A 20639-nucleotide genomic window follows, 5' to 3' on the forward strand; every position below is an offset into this window, starting at 1 on the left:
GCTGAGATTCAGTCAAGATCTGGGATTCAATCCTGTCTTATTATGGACAGGGGGAGCCCCTTCTTTCCCTCCATCCCCAAACTCAACTCTGGAAACCCTTGGCTGGGTTCCTTTCCTGCTCTAGCTTGACACGCTCATCTGCTTCCATATCTCCCAAGTTCACTGCTGCTTACAGACACACCTAAGAGAGAAGGGATTCCCCCTGAACCCCCATAAAGAGCTGGAGAGTGGGAACAGCAGGCAAGAAAGAACTAGTGGGAGTGACCAACAGTGTTTAGAAAGTAGAGGATCATAGATCCTTGACAACAGGGCACTTCTGCAGTGGCCAAAAGGAGAGACAGAAGGCAGAGATCCTGGGCACAGTCCCAAAATAGTTTCCCATCATCCTCAGCCAGTTGAGGGTTCCCATGGGGCAGAGCGTGGGAGCCGCGTGGGAGCCCGAAAGCAGGGCGGCCTGGTGCTCTTGGCACTGAGCACTCACTCAGGTCTAGGCTGCCAAGGAGGAGGAGGCAGCAGCAGTGTCTGCTTTAGCATTTCCTTGGGATATCATGGGGTCGACATGGAACACACTAGACATTAAAGCGTCAACTTGCATTTATCAAGCTCAACTCTGCCTGGGCTAGGCACTATGGACACGCAGACATCAAAGATATTCTTGAAACCCTGGCAGGACTCAACACATGGTAGATGTGCACATTCCCCCTGCCTACTGGATACCATTCACCCATAGGGCATACTCATCCTGCACCCATCTTTGTGAGACTACAGACTATGACACCCTCTTTATCCTGTGTCCCAGAGTGTTGGCCTGATCTCAGAACAAGCTCACACACCAGACACATCTTCTTACACCACAACCTGATAATGAAAGAGGATCTGGCAAAATTGCCTCATCCGGGGTATGTGGGACACTGCAGCCATCTGGCCACCCAAGAAAACCCAAAGTGGGGGGATGGTGACACCAGGAACAGGAGACTGAGACTAGAGTGTTTGCCGGCAGTGCCTAACCCAGGCTGAGAGGAAGCTATGATTCTCAGACAACTGAACAATAAAAACAAGCACAGACACAACCTCAGAGCTTTAAAAACTCAGCCAGCTCAGGCCCTACTCTTGAGAAAGGGGTAGGCGGAAGACTTGTTAGGAGAGCTCCATCCGGATTTTCAAAGCGCCCCTGCCACATGTCTCCAACACTAAGGGCTAGGCTAGGGTATCAGGCTGGAAGCCTCCAGCAGGACTGCAGAAAACTGGCCTGCATCCTGGGCCAGCAGAATGCAGGCAGGGAGACGCAGAGAACACACTTGGAAAGAGCTGAAGAGAAGCAGGTCTGCCAGGGAAAGCCATCACTACAGCAGGAGGGGGTGCTTTCGGGAGTAAACAAACCTGCCAGCCGTCCTTTCTCCCGGCAGAGAGGGAAGCTCTGGCTGACAAGGCTGCAGATACAGAGGAGGGAGGGGACTGCCCCCTTCCTGAGCCCATCTGTCCTCATCCCCTTGGCCTTCTTTCCCCAGGCTGGGGGGCGGAACAGGTCTACCCCGCAACACCACACTTCTAGTGTGATTACAACTTCTCTAGTCAGCAGTGGGAGGCCAGGGGAGGAAGTGGAGGTGGAACCTGGGGGTTCTGCTCCAGAGAGGAGCATGGAAAAGAGCGTGGAGTGAGAGCTGGCGTGCGGTGAGCTCACTGCTCTCTCCTCCCCACCCACAGCGTCGCCAGCATCAACCATCCTCTGCTTGCCTCCGGGCCTCCCGCAGCCTCCTCCCAGGTGATTACCCACCACTCCCAGTCTCACGGAAGCGCGCCCAGCGCTCCAGGGGAGTTGATACCACCTGGCTCTTCTCCTTCCAGGAAGCTGCTCCAAAAGCAAAATTCACATCCTCCCCCAAGCACTTCCTTGCCTCAAGTTCTTGGGACAAGGTCAGGGAACTACCCAGGCCTCCTCCTGATCCACCCTGCATCCCACATGGGAAAGAAGAGCCCTCCCTGCCGGCGTCCCCGCCCAGTCAGTGAGGTGGCAGGATGCCACTTCCAGCACCTCCACAGAGCTTCCCACAGCTTTCCCAGGAGGCGGGAGGAGGATTTCCAGGGAGAAGAGACTAAGAGCATCTGGGGACACTAGCACCTCACCCACTGCTACCCAGCAACCAGGCTCCCCAGCTCCCCAAAGACTCCTGGGGCTGAGGGGGCAGGTGGGGCTGAGGCAGGGGTAGGAACAGGCTTCCTCCTTGCTAGGAAATGTCCCACATGGCCTGCCCCTGCCCACCTGTCCCTACACTCCCTCCCAGCCTCTCTGCTCTTGGACTTGAGAGGCAGCCACACAGAGCCACCTCCCACTCTGTTTTCTCCACCCTGGGCCAGCAGAGGATACTGCTGAGTAATCTCAAACTCACAGCAGGTCCCCAGCCCTGAAAAGAGGGGCAAAGCCCAAGGAAACCTACTGATCAGGTCCTTGCCAACCTAGAAGGAATATCTGTGGTTTCCTAGTAATAGCCAATACTCCACCAGACTCTCCCCTACCCTGCCCCAAATAACCCAAACCCCGCCCGCAGACAACCACACGGAGCAGCACAGTGCCCCTTCCTCTGCTTCCCACGCACCTGGGAACACTCCCTTCCCAGTCCCCCAGACACCAAGCTGCACAGAGTAACAGCAGACACCCAGCGGATTCCCAGTCACGATGTTGCATCAGCCCCCACCCTACCCAAAATATCCTCACCCCCACCACCTCCTCTCCTCTCCAGCCATCTCCATGGTGACAGCAGCATGACTAATGACACCCTATCAGCTTCAGACTCAGGAGCACAATTCTCCCTCCCCCTTACACCCCCCCAAGGATTTCTGCAGATTGGATGCAAACCAACAGTGCCAGGCACATTCTCGAGAGATTTCCAGAGGCAGGGTGGGGAGTGGGTTGCATGTCTTTTAAAAAAAAAGAAAACCAGTTCAACAAACCAAACCCCAACTGCACCCAAACCATCCAGCTGAGAAAGCAAAAAGAATCCAAACAAAACCCACACAGGCCTGAGAATTCATTGGCCGCCCACACCCCCGCCGCCCCTCCCCCTCAGCTGCTGCTATACACACAGTGGGAGATTAAGGGATCACCAGAGGAGACCCTTTATTTTTATCCAATCCAGTCAAACACTTCACCGCCGCCACTACCACTACACACACACACACACACATACACACACACACACAGGGTACCTTGACAGCAGCTCCTTGTCCCCAAGGCCCGGCTCCTTCACCAGCCTTTATTTCCACCTGCAAAAGAAGCCAGAGAGACGGATGAGCTAGACTGGTACCAGGAAAGAAGCAAAGTCCTTCTGCTGCACCCCCCAGCACCACCGAAGGGGCAGGAGGAGCGCGGGAGGGGAGGGGGCCTGGGAAAGAAAGGCTAGCAGGGACCATCTTCCTGCCTCCAGCTGCCTCCTTCGCCTTCCACTGTGTTTTTGTTTTCCTTTCGAACCCTCCTGACATCCAAGAGGACACTGCCCCTCCTGCCAGCGTCCGGTCTGCCCGGCGCTCCTCGCCTGCACCGCTACCTCGCCCTGCGCCCCTACCTCGGCCGGCCTCCTCTGGTGCATCGGCCGGCGGGCCTCCCATTATCCCCGCCGGAGGGAGCGCACGGAGGGAGGCACTGCAGAGGAGGCGGCGGCCAGCTGCCGGCTGCGCTCCCCTCCCCGCCCGCCCGAGCGGCTGGTGTGCGAGGGGCGGCGCGCTCGCCAGCCAATCCCCGCCAGTCCCCGCGGCCGGCCCTGCCCCCGCCCGCGGACCTGCCCAGCCGGGAGGCGGGGGCCACCGCCGAGGGTGCTGCCGAACCGCGCTGGCTGCTTCCCAGGCCCGCCTCCCCTCCCAGGCCCGCCGCCGCTCCCTGGCAGACTGGGGGATCCCGGGGCACCCCCGCCTCCTCCCGCGAGGACCCAGAGGGAAATGCCCAGAAGGCGTCCTCTGCACCTCCAGGGTCAAAGATGACAGACTGCGCCTCCGGGAGGGCAGACGCCGGTGGGATTCCAGCTCCGCCACTCTCTAACCCCAGCATCATCCTAGCTGCCGCTGTGACAACAGCAGGAGGCTCAAGAGCCCCTTCAATTCCGAAAGAAGAAAAAAGAAAAAGCCCAGGCGACGAGAACGTTCACCCCATTTTGCAGATGAGGAGACAAGTGAAGCGAATTACCCAAGATGACTGGGACTCCAAGCCAGGTCTGTCTGGCTCTCAAAACCATACTCTTAACCATTATGCAGTTCTAGTACTCCCTCCCTCCTCTTAGGAGCCCACATCTCCTGTGGCTCAAAGCCTCACCAGGTCGGCTTTGCCCTCCCCAGACACGCAAACACTCAGCCTAGCTCTAGGATCATTACCCTTGGTGCCCGAACATACCCCACCCAAGACAGCCTCCCCACACCCCCCCCCCAATGGCTTCTCCTCTCTTGGAGAGGCTACCGGAGGTACCCCCACATCCCAAGGGCCCCCCAGACCTCAGGGCTTCCCATCTCCAGGAAAGGCAGAGGAGGAGGGGTGGCCCAGACCCCAAGAGCTCTGGTCTTCCGCTTTCCAGACTCTGAGCCTTTGAAGGCTGCAACACCCAGGAAGGAAGGGTAGGATGAGAAAGAACAGAGGGGGAAAGGAAGGCCCTGCAATCCACTCCTGGACTGAACTCCTGGCCTACCTGGGCACATCCTTCTCTCCCCTAATCCCTCCCTATAGCTGAACACCCACAGCTTCCACCTCCCAGGAAGGAGACTTCCACACACCCACCAATTCCAGATCCCAGCACTGCCTGGCTGGTTGTAACTTACCTCTGTTAGCCTCTCTTTGCTCATCTGTAAAATTGAACTACACATAGCAGCTACTTCATACGGTTGTGAGGATTCCTGTGAAGAAAGGCAGCACAGTGTCTGCCACACTGTGGGTGCTGCTAGCTACTACCACTCTTAATTTTGGGGAGAGCTCACTGGGTGCTACTTCTCATTCTCACAGATGAATAAGCTGAGGCCAGAGAGGAGACATGACTCATATGAGTAATTAGGATGTGATAGAGCCCCTGAGCCTGTGAGTCCTTCCACTGCCCACTCCTCCCCGGGGCCCCAAGAGGTTACTCAACAGGATGAGCTGCTTTCAGAGAGACTCCAGGAGGCACCAGGGCCCGCACCTGCCTCTCCCTGGGGACACAGGATAGCCCTATTGGGCTCCTCCCAGGGCATTGAGGGGAGGCAGGTGACAAAGCATGGCAAGGAACAGTGCCCTAAGCCGTGGCTCAAGGTGAACAACTGGGCTTTTGCATCCCTCTACTCCTACCTTGACCCAGCCCCTCCTTTATCCTGGTTCCCAAAACCCCACCCCACCCAGCTACCCCACACACAGTCTGCTGCTGGATGAGAGAGATGAACACTGCACTAAAAATTAGTCCTGTTGCTGCTGGGCTGCCACAGTCTAGCAAGCCCCTGCTAGGACCAGGCCCTGTGCCAACCACATCATAGGATCATCTCATTTGACTTACTCCACACACAACCTCATCCCTCACAGGGAAACAGAAGGACTTAGAGATGTTACTTGTCTGTCAACACAACTAGTGAGTGATAGACTGGAATTCAAATCTAGGCCCTTCTCATTCTAATTCTCTAAACTCTCTCTCTGCTAACCCCAGGAAGATACAAAGAAGACTGAAGTCACTCGAACTTGACCACTTCCCTTTAAGCCTGTGGATCTGAGGACACTAATGCTTTCCTGCCTCAGAGACTTCCTGATGCTCCTCCTCCTGCCTGGATCCCTATCCACCTCCCCCACCTGGCAAGCTAATGTGGTGCAAGGCTTAATCCAAACATTGCCTCCCCTCTGCATTTCTCAGATCACCAACACCAAGCATCACCCACTCCTCCCGGGTCCTCACAGAGCAGGCACCAGTCACAGTGAAGTACAGTTATTTATTTATATGGCAGTCCTCCCCACATGGGCAGGGGCCCTGTCTTCCCCACTTTACTAGGCTCTGCAGAGCTGGAATGTGCTGAGCTGAGTTTCTACATAAGGAGGGTGGAGAAGCAGGGGGCCAGACACTGAGATGTGGAGGCCACTCTCTTGGTCAGCCTTCTCTCTGAGGTCCCCAAGGATCTGGGGTATACCTGCTCCTGGAAGGGCAGGACCTGCCATGTCTGAACTGTAGCCAAGTCTCAGACTTGTTCAGCCAGCACACATCTTCCTTACCAGCCCGCAGGAGCCACAGAGCCAAGTTCCCACCCCCCATCCCTGCTCAACCCATCTCACCATGCTAACTCAGCCCTGCCAACCCCACCCTGCCCTCCGGCAGCCTCAGCTACCACAGTCCCCAAAGCAGTCCACCGGCTTCTGTCCCCATCTCATCCTGGCCTTGTTCCCTCTTCTGAGGCACCTGGAACACCAGGGCTTGAAGGAGTCACAGAGGCACATGCCAGGGCCACTCTGCCTCCTGCCAGGACACTCTCCCCCACTTGAGCTTCTTGCCATCTCTATCTGTCCCTTTTTCTACATTTCAGGCTTCACAGTGATCAACTCAAAGGTACCTGGGACCCCTCTGCATGGGGGCCAAGGGTGCCCCACCACCTTCCATCATGACCCCCAGTCTCCACTGCACTCCCAGCAGGAGGAATGGGACCACAGCCCTCCCGACTAAGAGGTGAATGGATTCACCCATTTTTCGGACACACAAAATGCCCCAACACCAAGAACCTCAGGAACACAGATACCCACAGGCGAGACGCCACACAGTTATACAAAGACCAGGGAATGCAGACACATCCAGATACATATCCAGGGGGATTTGCAAGAGCATCAACCAAGCACCAACCCCATGTCAAGCCCCACACCTGCAGCATGATATACGGTACCTTATTTAGTTCTCAGAACAAACCAGTAAGACAGGAACTATTCATGCCCATTTTACAGGTGGAGAAATTGGGATACAGAGAGACTAAGCACCTTGTCCAAGGTCATACAGCCAGAAAATGACTAGACAGAGTTCTCACCACCCCCTCCCTTGCACGGTGCAGTCAGGTCTGCTCTGTATAGTTCTACAATTTTCACATCCACCTACCTCTTCTAGAGCAGGCAGAGGGTAGAGGGAGACAGGCTTCTCATCCTCCCTCACCATGGCTGTGTCCTGAATGAGGTCACTCTCCACAGGGCTTTACTTCAAAGCTCAGTTCAAGCCCTGCTTCCTCCAGGAAGCCTTCTCCAGTTACCCCAGTCCCCTGCCAGCCTGCAGCACTTCTAACATTTCTCATTTGATACTTGATACTGCTATTTGTCTCTCTGTATGTGTGTCCTGCATCCCCAACCAGAATGACTGGAGTTGTGCTTCTCCGAAGCCCTTGTGGGGTTTTGCCCAACGTTCACGTGCTGAAGGCACTTGCAATCAACTATGAGGGAAGTCTGTGACCTCCTTCCCTCTCTATCACACAAAGGATCCTGCCAAAAAAAAACCCAACACCCCCTCCACCTTCAGAGCCTATGTTTGAAGTCCCTGGTGTCCACGCATCAATTTCCACCCAAGTAATTGCCGCCCATCACACACATCATCCCCTATATTTGAAACTCTTTGCGGTTGTCATGGGAACTGCCTTTGCCTTCATTCACTGATCAGGCCTCACAATTAGCTTTGGCAGCGGAAGTCTGTGTCAACGGCAATCGGCAATCGTGGGGAGGGGGAAGCCGAGGAGGAGCAGCAGCAGCAGAAGAAAAGATGCTCCTCCTTGCAGATGGAGCAGAACCTGACTGAACCAAGGCACCCAGCGAAGTCCAAGGGAAATGAGTCAGAGCCAGCCAACAACTCCATCCTCATGCTTCCACACCAAAAAGCCGAATGCACCCGGGGCATCCCATGCTGACAGGAAGCAGTCGACACTCTGCCTATAACCCGCATCCTCTCCTAGATGCTCCTGAGAAGGTCTTATATTCTGTGAACCTCATCAGGGTCTCCTTTCCCCCAATTCAACAGCCTTGGACCACCACATGTTCCAGGATCCAAGCAAATGACAAGGGACTGTATGCTCTTGAGAAGGTGGGACACGGATGCTAAGCAGTTCAGGAACCTGAGGGCAGCCTCTGCATAAGACTTCCAAGAGGAATTAACACAAAGCATTCAACCTTCCACCTCAAGGATCCTCAGGTGGCACTCAGCAGTCTATCTGGGTCTTTCCACACCCCTGCCACCAGCCACAAGCATTCAAACAGCATTTCTACACACCGCAGGTTTGGGGAGACACTTCCCTCCTCCTGGAAGTCCCTCCCATCCTTCACGTCTCATTACAGTGAAATTCTCAACACATGTTCCTTGCCTTCCCTGTTAAAAGGTGACCAGTCTCTGCCCTCAAGGCAGCACTCCCTCATAGCCCTACCAGACTGTACTGTAATTATTTGTTTCCACGCTTGCCTCCTTCCCCATGCAGTGAGCTCATTAAGGACAGAGTTAATGCTTTCCCCCTTTACCAGCAGCTCAGGCTCAGCGTGGCACCTTGCAAACAGCCAGTCCCAGGCAAAGTGTGCTGAATGGGGCCAGGAAGGCAACTTGTTCACAGGTCAAAGCAGATGGTGTTCTTCCTCTGGAAACTGAAGCAGCACCAAAGAGAGGAGTTGCCCTCCTCCAGTACCAGGGACTTTGTAGGTCCTGGGACCCAGGAAACATACCAGGAGGATCTCTCTCCCCTTGGTCCTCCTAGCACCAGCTCTTCTCCCACTGCCCCTCAACACCCCCATACACACTGCACCCAGCCCATCCTGCAGCGTGAACACAATACAGACAGGACCCAGCCCTCACATAAGAGGCTGCCATCCCACGCTCCTCTGGGGTTCCAGGGTCATTCCCAGCATCCTTAAGGGAACTGGGGCACCCAGAGCTTACCCTTAAAGGGAAGATCAATAAAAGTAAGACCAGAGGAAAGAAATAAGACAGGAGATAGCCTCCCCACAAGAATGGCTGGGAAGCGGAACAAACTCTAGTCTAGTACTTTGTTACTTGTTTCTGACCCAGCATCTCCATACCTCCTTCCTCAGGCTTTCCCCGCACTAATTACGAGGGCAGAGGGTTATGAGGACACCCAAAGTCTAGCCAATTCCCTCAAATGACTCCATCCAATGCAACTCCCCTTCCATTCTAAGAAGCTAAATTGCTGCTCTAACAGCAGTGGGAAGTGCATTGTTTTATCCACTAACTTCCCAGTTAGGTGTGGGGGAGGTAGAACACAGCAGCGGTGGAATTTGTACAAGTCAGAGCCAGCGGTGCAGTAATAGAGCCACCCAAGAGCACCCTGATGCTTGTGCTACCTGAAGGAAGCAAGCAATCCCCAGACCTGTGGTCACCTGAAAGCCAGCCAGTTATCCACACCGGGCTGCTGGCTTTCTCCCTCCACACCCCTCAGTGATTAATAAGTACTCAGGTTATCAGATTTCTTATGCAAATGGCAGGAGACAAGGCCACCAAAGGGTTTCTCCACTCCAGGTGTGACAGCAGCCTCCGGCAGAGGCCCACAGCAACCCTAAAGGACTCTCCCAGAAACAGCCCCCCAGGCTCAGAAGGAAGATCAAGGGGTCTCAATCCAGAATGCTCTCTCTTCCTGAGCATTCTATCTTCACAAGGGAGCGGTAAAGAAGTGATGGGGAATGGGGCAGAGACCCGGGATGTGGTCTTCCAATCCACCCAGTCGCCACACTACCTTCTCCAGAACAAGACAACCCAAGACAGAGAGGGGATGGCTCTGGGTGGGGCCCGTGAAGTAAGTCTGGGGCTAGAAATCAACATGAACAAGGTTCTCCAGGGCTGCTACTCGAGGCTGCAGGTGGGGAGGAGTCATTCCCCCCCAGACTAAAGATCCCCAGAGAGCCTGTGGGTGGAGGGCCACACCTCACTCTGTTGCTATTCTTTCCCCCACACCAGGTAAGTAAAACCCAGCCTGTGCCTTCAAGGAGAAGCAATGAGCTTCACAACGGGTCAGAGCCCAGGAAAGTATTGTCCCCTTCCACAGACCTCACCACTTACCCTGGTGTAGGGGCCAGGATCCTAAACCAAAAAATCCTAGATAGCAGCCAACCTAGCAGCTATTTCCCCAACCTAGAGAGAGGCCTAGGTGAGGGTTCAGGGACCACACAGGGACACTCTGCAGCTTGCAGCACTGTCCAACAGCACTTCCTGCAGCAGTAGCAGTGTTGTCTATCTGCACTGCACTGTCCAGTACACAAGTCACTAAACCACACGTGGCTGGGAATCACTCGAAAGGTGACCAGTGTGACTGAGTTACTGAATGTAATTTAAATTAATTTAAATTTAAATAGCCATCTGTGGCTGACAGCTATCATATTAGACAGCTCAGGTAGAGCATGCTTCTTAAATACGGGGAAGTCATGAATACTCCTGACAATACTCCTGAGAATTAGGTCTAACACTAAGTCTAGAACTTGACCAAAATGTTGCAGCCTAAGAAAGATGTTTCTTCTGCAGTGTAGTCATCTAAGGAATACGAAAATAGACCTGATATTACACTTTACATATTCTTAGCAAGGGACCACCAAATATGGCCCCTGCCCCTTACAGAGGGCATCCTCATAACCTCCCTGCCGGTCAGCACCCAGGCATGTGCAGGCACAGGGAGCACAGGACCTCCCAGAGCTAACGCGTCAGCGCTGGAACAGCTGTAAATGTTAAGACAATTGACTTCAGTCGCCCTACTACTAACTTTCGCTTGCTAGTAAAACTTCTGCGTACTCCTGCTCATGAAGGAACTGGCCTCCTCTTGCACACAAGATTTGCCTTAGCTTGTGTTCCTCTACTCATTAGCAAGCTGAACAGCCCTGTTTCCTTCAATTGTCCTACATGTGACCACTCCAGCAGATTTCAAGATAGGCTGTCAATATTCTTTTTAGAGTTTTCAGTTCTTTCTACCTGCTAGGAAGCCAGGATTCATACATTTCTTTTATAAAACAAGTACAGGACTTTGCATTTACCCTGATTAAATCCCACTGAGTCTTGCTAGGGCTCACTGTAACCCCTTGTTCTATCATTCAACTTAGAAGCTGTACCACCACCACCACCACCCACTGCTCTGACACACCTACTACCTACATCTCACACAAAAGGGCACACATATCCCCTTTTTAAAGTAAAGGGATAGAGAAAGAACACACATCCCTTCTGCTCCATAAACCTCCAGAACCTTCCATGAGACCCAAGATTCCACGGACACACCCCTCTGCATAACCAGCACCATCTACTACTCTCATGGGGCTCCAACCTCCTGAATCAGGTGCCAGTGGCCAACATCTCCTAAGAGCCCTCTCCTCACTGTCCTCAGAACAAACACACAAGTTCCCAAAAGGTTTTATTGATAACTCACTGGACTAGAGGGAAACAAATTCCAGAAGAATAAACATGGAATAAGTCTCAAGAGGGTCTTGTCTCCCTGGCATACAGGGTAAAAAAAAAAGGGTTGGGTCATCCTCTTTACCCTCGAAGGCAATTGGAATTCTCTGTCTTTCATCATGACTGATTTCTGTCCCCTTCTCTAGTCACAGAAATGCTATAGACCAGATCCTCAAACTCTCATGGACATACAAATCACCTGGGGATCTGGTTCAAGTGCAAATTCTGATTCAGCAGGCCTGGGGTAGGGCCGGAGATTCTGCACTTCTAACAAGCTCCCAGGTGGTGCCGATGCTGCTGGGCCCTGAGTAGCCAGGTGGAAGTGAGGCTGTGAACCATTCAGGTGCCCCAAGATTCAGGTGAGCGATTTGCAACAGGAGAGTCCAGTAGATGCCCATCACCTCAGACTCTCATCTGCACCAGAGGTCTCCATGCTAACTGCACATTAGATACACCTGGGGAGCCCCAGGCCAATTTGGTCCACCTAAGATCAATTAAATCAGAATAGGGATTCAGGATCCAGACACTGGTTTGTTGCTTTTTTAAGTTTTCCAAGTGATCCCAATGTGGAACCCCGATTTACACAGTGGATAAAAAGATTGAACAGGGTAGTTACCGATGCTCTCCTTTCAGGATGACTTTAAGTCAAAACCTGGACCTCTGATCTGTATGGCAGGAGATATCATCATTTATTTGCAGAAGTCTAGATATGTCACACTGACTGTGCTGCTCTGTAAAAAACCACAGGTACCCCCAAAGTTTACCACTTGCCTTTCTAAAGTCTCACAAACCACCTTCTTCACCACCACAATCATCACATAAGGAAGATTGTTAATCTGTTCCAGAACTGTCAAAAACTAACATCAAACTTATGTGCTTATAATTTCCAAAATCTTTCTGAAGTGGGACTTTTTGCCCATCTCTGGTCTTTTGACCCTCTCTGACAGCACGTCGAAGGTGTTCTATTGGGAACAAAAAACTCAGACTCAGGTAGGGTAGCTGGCTGGCTCTTGGTTCCCAACTTATACCTTCTAACACGACAGCGACCCAATGGCTGCTCACTCTCTCTGTCCCTAGTTATCTCCCCAAAGTTGCAAGCCTGCCTCTTCCTTCTGGTTCTTGCTGGGAATATGTAAAAGACACTGCCATGAGCAGTTTCCACCAGCTTCAGCACATTCTGGCCACTGGACTTCCTTATGCTGCTCTCAGGGGCTCAGACCACTCCTGAATCTGCCTTCTGTGCCACGCACCCCTTCACATAGGGAGCATGGCCTTTTACCACCTGCACTCATGATACAGCAGCCCACGCAGCCAAGCAGACGGTTCAGTCCTTCCACTACCTTCCTCCCGAGGCCACCATTCATGACTGTTCTATCAGCACTTTCTTTTTAAAAAGCAAACTTATTCCCCCAGCTAACTTCCCTTTTAGTCTTTGGCTATGGGCTTAAAAACTGCTTGCATTTGAAAGACAATTTTCTAAGATCTACAGTAAACACTTCCCCTTGCCCAGCCTTCTCTCAGGCTTCACAAAATGCAAAGGCGGGGTCCCTTCCTTTCTCTGAAGGCTCTCATCACTCTACTTCCCCAGGCAATTCTCTCTTCATTGCTGGGCCCTGGGGCCGGCCTGCAAGCATCCCTCCCTTGCAGCCTCTCTCTTCAGCAAGACAACTCCCAGCAGGCTGGGCAAGGATTCATCAGGTGTTCTGATGCTGTTGAAAGACCCCAAATTCCAAAGAAGCTTGTCTCAAATCTGGCAAAGAAATCTCTTTCCGTGATTAAGTCCACTTGGCCAAGAGCTAGAAAGTGTTCTCACACCGTGTAGCTTTTCATATCTCTCATTTTCACCCATAACGTTCTCAGCCATGCTTCCAACCTTAGGTGTACATTTTTCTAAAGTTTTTCTTCATAAAGGGTTCTCCTCCTCTATCATTTATTTAGTTCCCTCACCCACGGGCAACTTTTCAGTCAGGCCCAGGGCCATGGTGGCTCCTTGCTCCTCAGGGTCCAGCCTCCTCCCCTGCAAAGAGGTGGCAAACTCCTCCCTCCACCTGGCCCTGCGGTTCTGTCCCACAGTTCTTCCACAAGCAAGCCAGAGGATGTCTTGAGATAAACGTTTAATTTGTATCCCATCTTTACAACACAGAGACTGACACTAATGCACAGTCGTTATGCACAAAGATCAATTCTTTTCTTAATATTCTAGAAATGTTTTGTCACCATGCATTGATTACCTACTATGTGCTATATTTTATCTCATTTAATCCTCACAACAACCCTACAAAGAAGGGTTACCCTATCTTACAATTGAAAACCAAAGCTGAAGAGACTGAGCACCAGTTGCCCAAGATAGTAAAGACACAGCACTCGGTTTCAGTTCTGAGCCCTACTGTGCCTCCACACTCACCAAATCCTACTTTTCTAATCAGCCATCTTCATCGTGCTACCAAGCCACCACTCAGCTAAAAACAATGTGAAATCCAATAACCTCGACATCAGCCTAGGATCTAAATCCTCCCTGGAACTGAGAAGTAAGACCACAGTATCGGAGCGAACTCCTTCAGGTGTGTCACCTACAGATGCTGCCAACCTGCCCCAACCTCACATCGGGACCCAGAGAAGCAGTCACCAGCCCCGATGGGGACCTGTCTTTAATCTTAAAATGCTACCCTTCTCTGAGTAGCTGTATTTCCTGCACACTGCCCCAAGCCCACTGGGAAAGAGTGAGGAGCAGGGAAGATGGAAAGCCCAAGATAATGTTCCCCCCCTTACAAAGCAGCTGTCAGCAGAGAGCTCAAAGGAAGCTCCAAAGGCAGCTGGGAGAGATGAAGAAAGGATGGAAGTAAGGAAAGGGTGCTCACAGCAGCAGCACCACTCTCACAAAGAAGAAATGTCAGTGAGCAGAGATGCAAGTACATAGTCTTACTTCCAAGAGGCTCCTAGGATGCCGCATCCTGCCCTACCTGAAGAGTCAGGGCCAAAACAATTTCCACAGTAGAGGGACATGTTCCCTCTACTACATGGTTGCTAAGATCTAATGGTCAAGTCCTGGCAGCTAGCAGTCCCCAGCAGCTGCTAAATACTAGGCTGGTCCTTGGGGTGCATCCACTCAGGTAGTCAGCTTTGCGACTACGCAGAGATATGCCCATTAAATGTAGTGTAGCCTGGACAGTGGCTTCCAGGCTTTCAACCTTCATGGATCAATAAAAAAAAATTGTGGAGACAGACACTAGTTAACATTTTGTATTTTATCAAGACTTTTTTTTTTGAGATGGGGTCTTGCTCTGTCGCCCGGGCAAGAGTGTCATGGCACAATAATAGCTCACTGCAGCCTCCAACTCCTGGGCTCAAGCAATCCTCCTGCCTCAGCTTCCTGAGTAGCTGGGACTACAGGCATACACGACCATGCCTGGCTAATTTTTCCTATTTTTTTGTAGAGACCGGGTCTCACTATGTTTGCCCAGGCTGGTCTTGAACTCCTGGCCTCTAGTTATCCTCCCACCTTGGCCTCCCAAAGGGCTGGGATTACAGGCATGAGTCACCATGCCCCGCCTTAAAAAGAAAAAAAATAGATCTACTTTCTATCAACACGTCCACATCATAAAAGAAAACACATTTTAAACATCTAGAAGTAGAAAGGACCTATCCTTAAAAGAAAGTACTACTCTGTAAGTCAAAGAAAGTTAACTTTATGAAAAAACTCACCCCATTGTCTCCTTTTCACTGCTTCTCCAAAAACGGGAGAACTCCACCGTGGGCCAGCACTATCCACAGTACAGATCAGCGTGTGCACCCTGACAGGCCATCCAGCTACATCTTACCTGACCCTGGGGGCCTAGACAGGGCAGCTGGCCACGGCAAGGTCCACAGGGATGCAGACATCTCTCAGCGGGATTGTCTCTAAGCGTCAGCCAACCCAGACCCACAGTATCTTAACCAAGACCACCCGGCAGCACACACACAAGGATGACAGGGCCCTGGCCTCACTCCCAGCCCCTTTCACACAGGTATGCCCTGCTCTTGCCAACAGAGGCACTTAAACACTGTACACAAGGGCCACTGGTTCCAAGAACATCTAGCCCAGAAAACTCAACATCCTCATCCCTCAGTTTTCATTATAAGAGGAACTGAGATGAAGGGGGTGGGGGGAAAAAGGAACACTAGAAAGAAGGAAGCAACGGAATCAAGCTTTATGAAATAGACTAGGCAGGTCCCTCCTTACACCAACACACCAGATCTCATGCCCAGAAGTAAAGCCTACCCCTGGTCCCACCTCCTTTCAATAGTGACCCACAGGGCACAGAGCCAGCAGGATGCTAACTCCCCCAACACCAGCAACATAAATAGGCTGGACACCGCCTCCCGGGCTGGGGTGGGGAGATGCAGATGTGATCCAGATGTCTGCTTTAATCACAGACAGGGAAAACAGGGCTCCCAGTCTGCGGGGTCATGACATACAGCTTCCACAGGGAGTGGACAAGAGAAGGTGAGAAGGGGCAGAAACATCCAGCAACCCCACTTCCCTACCCCCAACACCTGGATCTTTCTTCCTAGCCACGGGACCACAGGCCCACCAGCGCGCGGCACAGCTCTGCAACTCAGCGGTCAGGGAAACCCTGAGCGCAAGCCGCCAGCCCATTGCAGCCACAGGTGCCCCAGCCCTCAGAAGCACAGCAGTTCCCAGCCCAGCTAGAAGGGGCTTCAAAAGCCATCAAGTACAACTCCCAAGGGGAAGACAGGCACAGAGAGGGGACTGAGTTGTCTGGGCCCTTGGACAAATGAGTGGCAGAGCCAGTGGAGCCCTGCAAACAGCGCAGGCCTCCGTCTCTGTCCAGCGCCAATTCTGCTGCCTGGAGCAACCTCAGCCGCTACACCACTCCTCCTAAGCTGCTCAACTTCGCTAGTCCCTACTCCTGCCAACTCTGCGCTGTCGCGGCTGCCACCAACCTCAAGTCAGCAGTCCACCACCAGAATGGAAGGGAAAGTCGGCCAATGCAGGGTCACCATCTCTTCCTTTCCCTCCCACCCCAACTCCGGTTGCTCTCATCCCAACTCCTCCCTCCTTCTACCCTGAGACCCCCCAAATAAAGGGCGTACTCCTCCCTGAGGTTGACAGCATCTCAAAAGTACATCCTTCATTCGTGCAATTAGCATCTGAGTGCCCACTATCTGCCAAGGAACTGTGCCAGGTCCTTAGAACACACATAAAAAGTCTTTGACTACAAGAAGTACTGAGTACATTAGGGAACCCAAATCATGGGTTTCTCACTAAATTACCAGTTTCAACTGGCTCCCTTGCCATCTGAGGAAAATGATGGTACCCAAGAAAAGATTTAGGGAAACGTCCCACTCCATCAGGGGAGCATAAAACCACCCTGTCACTCTAGGGCTCTCTCCACATCCATTAGCCTCCGTCCCTTATCTGACACCATCACTGCCCAAGTCACCCAAGCATTAGTGTGACCTTGAAATACAACATCCAAGGCTTCAAACAGTAGGACAAGAAAGTTCTAGAGATAAAGCTAGACATCAAAAGCAAACATCAGAGATGAGAGTGCTAGCTCAGAGCCCTCCGCGACCCAGTTACTCTCATACAATGGTTAGCCCTGCAAAGGAACCCAAACCACTTCCAATGTCAGTTACACTCCTATTCAAAGCTGTACCAAAATGATCAAAAATGGGAGAATGGGCTTAACCGGACAAGCCTTTAACCAGACTCCAGTGATTACAGCGCCCTCAAGGAAGGCAAAGGGTAGCCTAGCAAGGGCCAGCTTACCTCCTTGAGAAGCCCCACTTTTTTCTTCAGCACCTCACACTTGCGCAGTTTGCAGATCTGGTGTGTGCGACGGTTGGTACAGCTAGTGCAAGCCCCGCAGTTTTCCAGACGCCGGCAGGGCTCACAAGTACCACACCGTTTCCGTTTCTTTCGCCCATCTCCGCCCCCTCGCAGTTGGGGGTCACTCCCGGCCATGGGGAGCCCAGGCCCCGCGAAGCCCCCTACCATCACCTGGCCCTGAGGAAAGTCATAAAGGCCAGGCAGGTCTGGCTGGACCGCCAGGGGCACCTGAAACTGGCTCATGATGCTGCCAGAGGTGAGGGCATAGGTGCCGGGGCAGAACCACAGTCCAATATCCTGCTGCCGGCAAAGGCCACCAACAGGTCCTTCTCTCCTAAAACAGTCAAGAGTCTACAGGAATGAAGAATGAAGTAGCTTCAGTCTCCCAGATGGGTGCCTCTTCTCCACCCCTCTTCACCTCCTCTGCAGCAGTCTGATAGGGCTCCGTTGGGGGCCACTCTCCCACCTGCTGGGGCCCAGGATCTGGAGGAAGACACCAGCAGCAGCCCCCAGAGAAAGGATCATCTTGGCTGGGTGGGTTCTTCACCCTCACCCACCCTGAACCCAGGCATGAGGTGAGCAGGTGGGTGTGTGGCTGGGGCAGGGTAGGACGAGGAGTTTCTCCTCCTGTATTTTCCTCCAGGGTCAGGACGATGGAGGAGGCAGCGCTGCCTGAAAGAGAGACAGAAAGGGGAAGCGCATCACTCAGTGCTCAGGGACAACTTTCACGTGTTACCTCTTCCTGCTTCTGGGAAGAGGAAATGGGGGAAAAGAAGGGGCTTGCTCAAATGAAGTCCTACCCAGCACCCACTCCATGAGGGAGGCGGCCTAAGGCCTGATGGGTTGCCGAGGGGCCTGCACGACGAACTCACGGGGGTGGTCAAGGTGCGATTTCTAAGAAAGTTGCCCTCTGCCCCACCACCACCGGCTTGTGAAACTTTCACCAAAATTCCCCCACACACCCCTCACTGGAGGCCGCTGGGCCCTCCCCGAGGGAGCAGAGCTTTCAAAATAAAGTTTGCCGAGAGCCTCGCTCGGCGGGGCTGCCCCAGCGCCCCCGGCACGGAAGCGGCCTGGAGGTGGGGGCGCGCCCGGGGGCAGCCCCCGCCCGCCGCCCTGCCGCGCCCGCGGCCGGAGCGCGGACAGCCGGCCCGACGGGGGAGGGCTGCCCGCGCGGCCGAGGGGGCGCGGGGAGGGGGGCGCGCTCGAGCCGCGGGCCGGGCCGTGCGCGCGCCGCCGCTCGGGCTCCTTTGTTCTGGGGCCTCCGCTGCTCGGCTTCGGCGGCTCCGCAGCCCCCGCCCCGCCCCGCCGCCCCCGCCTGGCTCCGCCACACTGTGACCCGTAGCACCCTCGCCCGGTCCCTCGCAACAAAGTAGCTGCCCCCCCGGCGGCCCCGGGCCCCCGCACGCCTCCCCTCCCCCACCCCGGAGCCGGAAAGGCACCGACTGCACCGACCTGCCCGCCGCCTCCGGGGCGGAGCGCACAAAGGGGCAAAGTTTCCCGGCCCGCGCCGCCGCCGCCACCACCGTCGCGGCCGCCGCCGCCACCTGGGGCGCCCGCCTCCCGGAGCGCCCGGCCCGGCCGAGCTCGGCGCGCGGAGCCCCCAGCCCGGGCCGAGGAGGGGACGGCGCAGGAGGAAGGAAGAGGCAGCGGCGGCCGCGGCGGCAGCAGCAGCAATGAAAGCGTCCGCGGGACTCCCCGCCCCCCGCGCGCCGCGGCACGTGCTCGCCCGGGGACTCCCCCGCCCGGGAGGGCGCGCACGTGCGGTCCGGCCGAGCCGTGAGGGCCCCGCCGCCGCCCCCTCCTCCGGCCCCGGGCCGCACTAGGTGGGAGTTCCCGTGGAGGGGGAGGGGTCGGAGCGGGCGGCCTGGGAGGGGGTGGGGGCAGGGTCCGGCCGGGCCGCTCGTCTTTGCACCTGCAGTACCTCCCCACCCCCCGGTGGGACCTCCCGGGACGCAGCTACCGCCTTCGGGCTGGCCGCCCCGGCCCCCGGGCGGTGCTGCAGCAGGCGCCCGGCAAGGCAGGGTGGGCACGCGGACCTCCCAGCCTAGGCCCTCCGCCGCGCCACCCTCGGTGTCCCCACTTCCTGCCACTCCCAGCGGGCCCGAGCAGTTCGGGACGGCCCCGGCGCTCCCGGGAGCCTTGAGCTCCGGGCCCGACTGACCCCCCTGCCCAGGCAGCTGCTCGCTCATTACAAGGCAGGACAATGGGGGACATCGCGCGTTTGCGTACCGAGTCAGCCCGGCTGGCAAGAAGGGGGTGTTCGGGGGCAGAGGCTGTGGGCACCCTCGCAGGGATCACGGCCGAGTGCCCTGCCCAGGGGACCCCAGGGCCCTGCCATCGAAAGCCTCCCCCACGCCGCGCTCGGCTCTTTCGCGTCGAAAACAAAGACTAATCCGATACCGCCGCCCTGCCTCCCAGAGGAGGGGAACGGGCGCGTCGCGGAGGGTAACCGAGCAGGACAGCGTTCAGGAGAGAGGCTCGGACAGCCTCCGAGGGGGCCGTGGCGTGACCGAGCCCTAGAACCTGGCGCAGACACTTTGAAAAGTCACCCTGGGCTATGTTCCAGGCAGGGGGTAAGGAGCAAGGCGCAAAATTTTTTTCAAGTTGCTAAACTGCCCGTTCTCTCGCTGCTTTTTTTTCCCCCCTCACCTGTTGTGCAGGCCAAGTTGAAATTCCAGGTTAGATTAATTCAGCTCCACCCATCTGGCCTGACTGCCAGGCTGGTGCCTGCAGCTGCCTTCCACCTACCTGGGTTGCAGGGGAGAAGGGTGGGTCTCTGACACACACGCGCACACACATGGGCAAGTCCTGGCAGAAACAGCCACAGGGCGGACTGGCCTGACCAGTTTGGGCAGTGCTCACGGAGCCAGGTACCTGGCAGGCGTCCCCGCCCGGCTGAAGCTGACAACTCAGCCAGAACTGGAAAAAGAGCATTCGGTCGGCTAGTTAGAAGGGGGGAAAAAAAAGTAACTGATCTGAAGTAGCGCTGTCCAGAAAGCCCTAGGCGGTAGAAGCTCTGCCTGGAACTTCCCTCTCGCAGGCCTGATTTTGACAGCCGGCTCCAGTGGCCAGGTTGTCAGCTGTGGGGTGGGTGGTGAACATGGCTGCAGTATCCACTTCCTACTGTGGCCTTTGGGAAGACTGAAGAGTTTCTGTTCAGGAAAGTAAGACTACAACGAAGGAGAAATACCAGTAGAGCGTAATTTTCAATCAAACAGGAGAACAGGCAGTGGACTTGCAACGTTGTTTTTAATGTAATAAATTTTTAATGTTTTAAATAAATAGTTTTAATAAAAACATATTTTTTTAAATGTGGAAAATACAGATAATTAGAAGAAAAAATGACCCAGATACAACCATAGTTAACTATTTGCCATATTTCCTTCTAGCCTTTTCTGTTTGTGGATTAGTTTCCTTTTTAA

General features: G+C 54.3%; 1 protein-coding gene across 3 annotated transcripts in view; it reads right to left on the bottom strand.

The window, feature by feature from the left end:
* The window catches only part of TET3 (tet methylcytosine dioxygenase 3), a 96201-nt gene extending 75780 nt beyond the window's left edge, over window positions 1-20421 (bottom strand). The window contains exons 1-3 of one of the 3 annotated variants that reach the window (XM_069494553.1): window positions 19867-20421; window positions 17155-17886; window positions 3205-3261 (exon numbers count right to left, since the gene is read on the bottom strand). In XM_069494553.1, the coding sequence (XP_069350654.1) occupies window positions 3205-3261; window positions 17155-17457 (360 nt within the window). In that variant the 5' untranslated portion in view covers window positions 17458-17886; window positions 19867-20421. Of the gene's footprint in view, window positions 1-3204; window positions 3262-3560; window positions 3585-17154; window positions 17924-19866 lie in introns of those variants that run through there. The other 2 variants (XM_069494552.1, XM_069494554.1) reach the window with 2 other exon arrangements.
* Between the last annotated feature and the right edge of the window lie 218 nt (window positions 20422-20639).

Source organism: Eulemur rufifrons, chromosome 19 (assembly GCF_041146395.1).
Source record: "Eulemur rufifrons isolate Redbay chromosome 19, OSU_ERuf_1, whole genome shotgun sequence".
NCBI classification, from domain to species: domain Eukaryota; kingdom Metazoa; phylum Chordata; class Mammalia; order Primates; family Lemuridae; genus Eulemur; species Eulemur rufifrons.